The 6,000-nt window shown below is 47.0% G+C and overlaps 1 protein-coding gene across 1 annotated transcript in view; it reads left to right on the top strand.

Moving 5' to 3' along the window:
* The window catches only part of BTBD11 (BTB (POZ) domain containing 11), a 330,664-nt gene that overhangs the window by 942 nt on the left and 323,722 nt on the right, over positions 1-6,000 (top strand). Inside the window, exon 2 of the mRNA XM_010853458.1 lies at positions 13-148. Within this exon, the coding sequence (XP_010851760.1) occupies positions 13-148 (136 nt within the window). The remainder of the gene's footprint in view (positions 1-12; positions 149-6,000) is intronic.

The raw sequence follows: 6,000 nt of genomic DNA, 5'->3' as shown, positions 1-6,000 counted from the left end.
CACCATCACCACCACCATCATCACCACGCGCTCCACGAGGCGCCCAAGTTCACCGTGGAGACGCTGGAGTACACGGTCAACAACGACTCCGAGATCTGGGGGCTGCTGCAGCCCTACCAGCACCTCATCTGCGGGAAGAACGCCAGCGGTAAGAGGTCGCGCGGGTGCCGCCCCGTCCCATCCAACGCGTCCAACTCTCTCCTAAGTTGGCCCTTCGGTCCCCTCCCGCGTCCTTTCGGCCGCCCGCTGCTCTTAAACCTCTGAGGGGACCGCCGATCTGAAGACGGCCAGAAACCCCACCTAGTGCCTCCTGCTTTCGGGATGCGCTGCGCGTACTTTACGCGGTTGGTAGCGTCCCAAGCTAGAGAGCTTGCGGTTCCGCCCGCGATTCCGGGTGGAGCGGCGGCTGCCTCCTGCAGGCAGAACACAGCGCCACTTTGGGGGGCGATCATTTGCGCCTAGTATACATTTCTGCCAGAGCCCTGTGGGGTTTTTGTTTTTTGTTTTTGACCTTAAAGATGACAAATACGCGGGCGAAGGAGTTTGGCTCCCTGGGACTCGGGAGGAGACGCTTTTCTCCCTCAGCCGCCCGATTCCGCTTGCTTCCCGACGCCCTCGGGACGCCGTCGGTGAGCTGGTGAAGGAGACGCCCCGTAGCTGTAAAGGCAGACTGAGAGCTCACTCGGCCTAGAAACAGTCGGGGAAAGGTGTACGTGGTGAGAGGGTGGAACGGGCAATTTTTCTGGGGCAGTTTTTGAGGCCAGAGCTCACAGCTGGTGGGCGCTGCGCAATGGACAACCCCCCTGATGGAGACCTCCCAGCTTTTGCCGCTGTTGGCTGTCTGGGAGCTGCGGCTGTCACCACTTGGCTTAAGGGATCCCGTCAGGATGGGAGTGGGGCGGAGTTCCGGGGAGACTGCCGGTTTAAGAGGTGGTTTCCAGTAGGTTCTGTCATTCCTCTCCGCACCCCCTATTTTGAAGGCTGGAGCTGGGTGGGTTTGAACCTGCAGTTCTGGTGGCGGAGGGGGTGGGGCCGGGGCGTTTGTTTTTGAGAGCTCGAGCTGGCGGTCCTGCCTGTCTGCGAAAGCCGGAGCTAGACACTTCAAAGCTTCAATTTTCCACAGGAAATGGTAGAAGTGTAACTGGAGACTCCAAAAGCGAAATAAAACTTTGTTACATATTCGGCGGTTTGGCTGGAGGCTGCTTGGTTGGAGCTGAAATGCAGTCTTTCTGGGCAGATTTCATTCATGTTGCTGCCTGTCGTTTTCCCCGGGCCTAAGCAGAGATGCAGCGGGCGCGGCCCGGCCTCTGGGGTTGCCAAGTGTGTGCATGGGAGTGTGTGCATATTTGTGAGAGTCTGTGTGCGCGCGTCCGCGCGTGTTTCTGTGGGTGGCTCAGAAGCAAGCAGCTCCAGCAGAAGCCCTTTGGAAACAGAATCTCCAATTGTCAGTCCCCTCACCTGGCTTTGGTCATCGTTGGGGGAGGGGAAGGAAGAAGCAAAAAGTGTGTGTGTGTGTGCGCGCGCGCGCGCTTGTGGGTGGTGGGGCCAAGTTGGCAACTCCCCCCTGATGCTCATCAAGACTCCTCCCGCATCGTCGCCAAAGCCCCCCCCTCTCTGCTGCCTGTTGGAGAGCGAAACCTCTAAAGGGAGGGTACCTGTAAGGCTTCCCATGCAGGTCCACCCGTACCTGTGAAATCCTGATGAGATGGAAACACCTGGGAGAAGGCATTGGTCTTTGTGTGCGTTTCTTCTGGCGGAGAATAAGGATTCACCTGTAAAACCCAGGAGCTTTGGACTGGATAATTTCTGTTTGAAACCCTGCCCCCACAAAAAGTACAGAGAGACTTAATTTTCCTCCCACCGGCGTGAGCCCACCGCCCCTGTTCTTACCTCCCCGCCCCCCAACCCTTACCTGCTGTTCCTACTGGAATCTCCTCCCACTCCCGTTTCCTTTGGGAAGAAAAGGATTCCCCTTTCGACTCCAGTTTGGCTTCCCTGGTGGTTCAGACGTAAAGAATCTGCCTGCAGCGCAGGAGACCCGGGTTGGATCCCTGGGTAGGGAAGATCCCCTGGAGAAGGGAATGGCTACCCATTCCAATATTCTTGCCTGGAGAATTCCATGGACAGAGGAGCCTGCCGGGCTTCAGTGGACTACAGTCCATGGATCACAAAGAGTGGGACAGGACTGAGCCATTTGCACTTTCACTTCACTTGGGAATCTGGGTGCCCTGCTTCACCTCTGAGTTGGCCATTCTCTTGAAGTTGTGACTGTGGGTCATAACTCACTTTGCTTCTCTGGGCCTCAGTCTCCTCTTCTATATAATGAAGGCCTGGATCTGTAATACACTCCCAAGTCCTCTTGTAGCTCTGTCTGTCTGTGTTAGCAGCCTCTATATTTTTTCAAGTTGGTTTTACTTTTATGATCTTTAGCATCTTTTAAAGGCAGTTTTTGTGTTTATCCTTTTTGGAGTAAGTATAATTTGAGGAAGGAGGAGACCACAGAGCTGGTTTGGGGCAGGGTGAGTGTGTGGTGGTTGGGGTTTGCTGCCATTGCAGCATTTCCACAGCACAGAGCTTAACTCGTAGGTCTCAGGGCCCCTTCCACCATCTTGTAGTATGAGATATACTGTAATTTCATTGTGATGGCTCCATCTCTTTTCCTTGGGCTTGTTAAAAATGGAAGGAAGCAGTAAGAAATGAGCAATTAATTTTTTAGGTATCTGAAACATACATTAAACATCAAATCTGTTTCTTCAACTATTTTGCATGACATTCTTTCTGATTTGCAAGTCGTATTAAGGAGCCCAGGCCGTACATAATCTTTCTCCCCCTTTAACTCAGTAGCATCATTTATTCATTCCTGAATTCATTTGTTCATCAATATTTATTGAGCAGTTACTAATCTAGGCACTGAGCAAGCAGCGGTACAAGCTAATAACAGCTAACGTGCATTCAATACCACTCTGTATATTGACTCATTTACCTCTCAGCATTCGCTTGGAAAGGTACTGCTGTTATCCCCACTAGACAGAGGAGGAAATTGAGGCACAGGAAACATAAATGTCTTGCTCTTTACTGACAGATGAATTCCCTGCCTTCAGGCCATCCTTGCTGCCCTTAATTAACTACGCAGTTGAACTGAGGCCCTTCTTAGCCTGACAATCTTTCTATCTTAATTTATACACCTTTTGTTCCTATCAAACTGTACAGGGCAGAACTGGATTTAAGCTCCTGGTACACAGCTTCTTAGATGCCTGTTGAGTTGAGCAAGCTATTGTATAATATTGTACAGTGATATCCAGAAACTAACTGTGGAATTCTGAATTCCTTGAATCATCTTTTCAAGTCTTTCTACCTTGGTTGCCCCTTCTTACTGCCATCTCTGTACCTGTCCCCCTTTCTAATTTTCTGCACCTATGACCCGAAGAATCAGGAAATGGATCACATGGGACTTGACTCAGAAAATAAAAGATAATTGGCTGTCAGTGAGGGCTTGCTGGCTCTCAAGAATCACACGTGTGAGCTTAGGGTGTGAACTCTGTGGTGACTGTTTTACTCTTCAAAGCTGGTTTTTTTCTTTCATTGACTCTCAGCTGTTTAGAGTATGTGGGGAAATAGATAAGACAACTCAGTGAGGGTTGCATTTCAGTAAGGGGTTTAAAATTTGGCTTGATTGATTTTGCTAAAGCTCAATAAAAAACAGACAGAAGTGCTTCACCACACCATTGTCTGTGCAGTCATTTACCTTAAACCCCATCAGAGCTGGCCAGTTCTCACTCATCCCTGAAGACTTGGTTCAAAAACTGTCTTTCTGGAATCTCTGTGAGGCCTTCCTTGATGCAACCCTTTTTCCCTCCCCCAAACCTAGGCCTTCCACAGCCCATTCCCCATCCTGTGGGAATCTTGACCCTGACTTTGCTCTAAGTGACTCCCCATTGCACTGTGGCACTAACAGTTGAGACTGTATCTTTATCATCTTTGTATCTTTCTCCATATCACTCAGCACAGCACCTAACACTCAGTAAATTCTGGGTACTATTTGTTGAATGATCATAACTAGCCCATTACACCTTTGAGATATAAAATTTACCCATCAATTCAGTTCAGTTCAGTTGCTCAGTCGTGTCCGACTCTATGTGACCCCATGAATTACAGCACGCCAGGCCTCCCTGTCCATCACCAACTCCCGGAGTTCACTCGTAAAAGCCTGTGAAATCAGGTATCCTGGATTTGAATTTCAAGGCTTACATTTTTCTAGCTGTGTGTTCTTATGTATCATACCTAATCACTCTGAGCCCAATTTCCTCAGCTGTAAAGTAGAGGTAATAATTATGAGGATTAAATGAAATTATTTGTATAAATATTACAGTCTGGTGCATGACATATTTTAGGGGCCAAAATGATGATGGTAGTCATATAATTCAGGCAGAATGGTATCTGTTATCTTTGTCTTATCCACGTGTTCAATGTGGATGGAACCACCAGGGTGCAGAATTTTATGTGAATCTTCCTTCCTGATATTCAAAGCATCAAATAAGACAGTGTGCCCACCTCAGAGATTAACCTCATGCGCATAGCCTCATTGCGAAGGTCACAAATAGATGGCTTGATCAAAGGAAAGTAGCTCATTTTACTGACTGTATTTCTTTAAAAAAAAAAAGGGGGGGGGCATCATTAGTGAAGGGGCACCAGGGAGCTTTCTGGGTGATAGAAATATCCTTCTGTTGATAGGGGTGTGGGTTCAGAGGTATGTGCCTTTGTCAAAATGCATTGCATTGTAAACTTAAGATATGTGTGTTTCACTGTATTGCAAATTACACTTCAGTAAAAAAGAAGACATAAAAAGAGCCATAGGCATCCTTGGATGGAATTTTGTTTTAAATGCAGAAAGAATTTGAAGAGAAGATTGCAAGAGGCAGTGTGGTGTGATGAAAGGGAGAAGGGCTTTACACTTAGAAAGGTCTAACCTCAGATTTCAGCTCTGCCACTCTTTAGCAGGTGACTTAATTTTGCTAAATTTGTTTTTCTCATCTGCAGAGTGAGGATTGCAAAACCAAAAAAGACATAAAAAAGGAAGAAAACCCAAACCTACCACATAGGGTGATTAAAAGAATTAGATCAGATGTGTGAAAGCAACTGCCACATAGTAGGCACTTGATAATAGTGGCTTCCTTAAAAAACAGATTATTCAGACTGGTGATAATAATAATAAGGGGATTTTGAATAGTCTCATTCACTTCTGGGATCCCCAATCACTTTATAAACACTAATTAACATGAGCCCTCACCTCACCAACCCTGGTTTGGTGGGTAAGTTGGTGTTCAGGTCTTTTGCTTTTCTGTTGCTCCATAGATCAAATGCTTACTCAGCTGTTTTCCTGGCCCACCCATCATCCCCCAAATCCACCCCCCCTACCCATCTTCCCTCAGATCTCCCGAGCTGGTTGAGTTATTCCATAGTACAGGGTTGCTGTGCGGGACGAAACCATAAGAAACCCAGCTTTTTGTGAAGAACTGCAAAAGCAATTTCAGCAGCCAGCCATGTCAGTGTCTATGCTCACAGAGCACGTTTTTAATTAACTAACTCAATGTAAATTAAAACTTGAAATTTGGGTCAGCGGAGGGTTGCTTGGTTTTCTGTTCAGATTCACCAGTTCAGTGCTGGAGTATTTGTAAGTAGAGTGTTTCCTGAAACACACCATAAAAATAACAACAAAATAAAACAATAGGGGACCAACCTGGAGATCTGGGTTAAGGGGTGGGGTGGCTAATGGCCTTTGAATAGTTAAGAAAGGCCTCTAATTCTGGATCTGTTGTTATTTGTGACCTTGAGCCAGACACCAAACTTACCTATAAAATGGATCTGGCTATCATTTACTGAGAAGTAAATATAAAATAGTAATTGACTTGGGAGTCAGACACACCCATAAGTTTCCCTATTTGTAAAATGGGTTTTGTAATAGTAATAGCTACACTTGTGCAGTGTTTATTATATGCCAAG

Source organism: Bison bison, unplaced genomic scaffold (genome assembly GCF_000754665.1).
Source record: "Bison bison bison isolate TAMUID 2011002044 unplaced genomic scaffold, Bison_UMD1.0 scf7180017864327, whole genome shotgun sequence".
NCBI classification, from domain to species: Eukaryota; Metazoa; Chordata; class Mammalia; order Artiodactyla; family Bovidae; genus Bison; species Bison bison.
The sequence above is the reverse complement of the archived record's forward strand: the minus strand, read 5'-3'. Positions and strand labels throughout refer to the sequence as shown.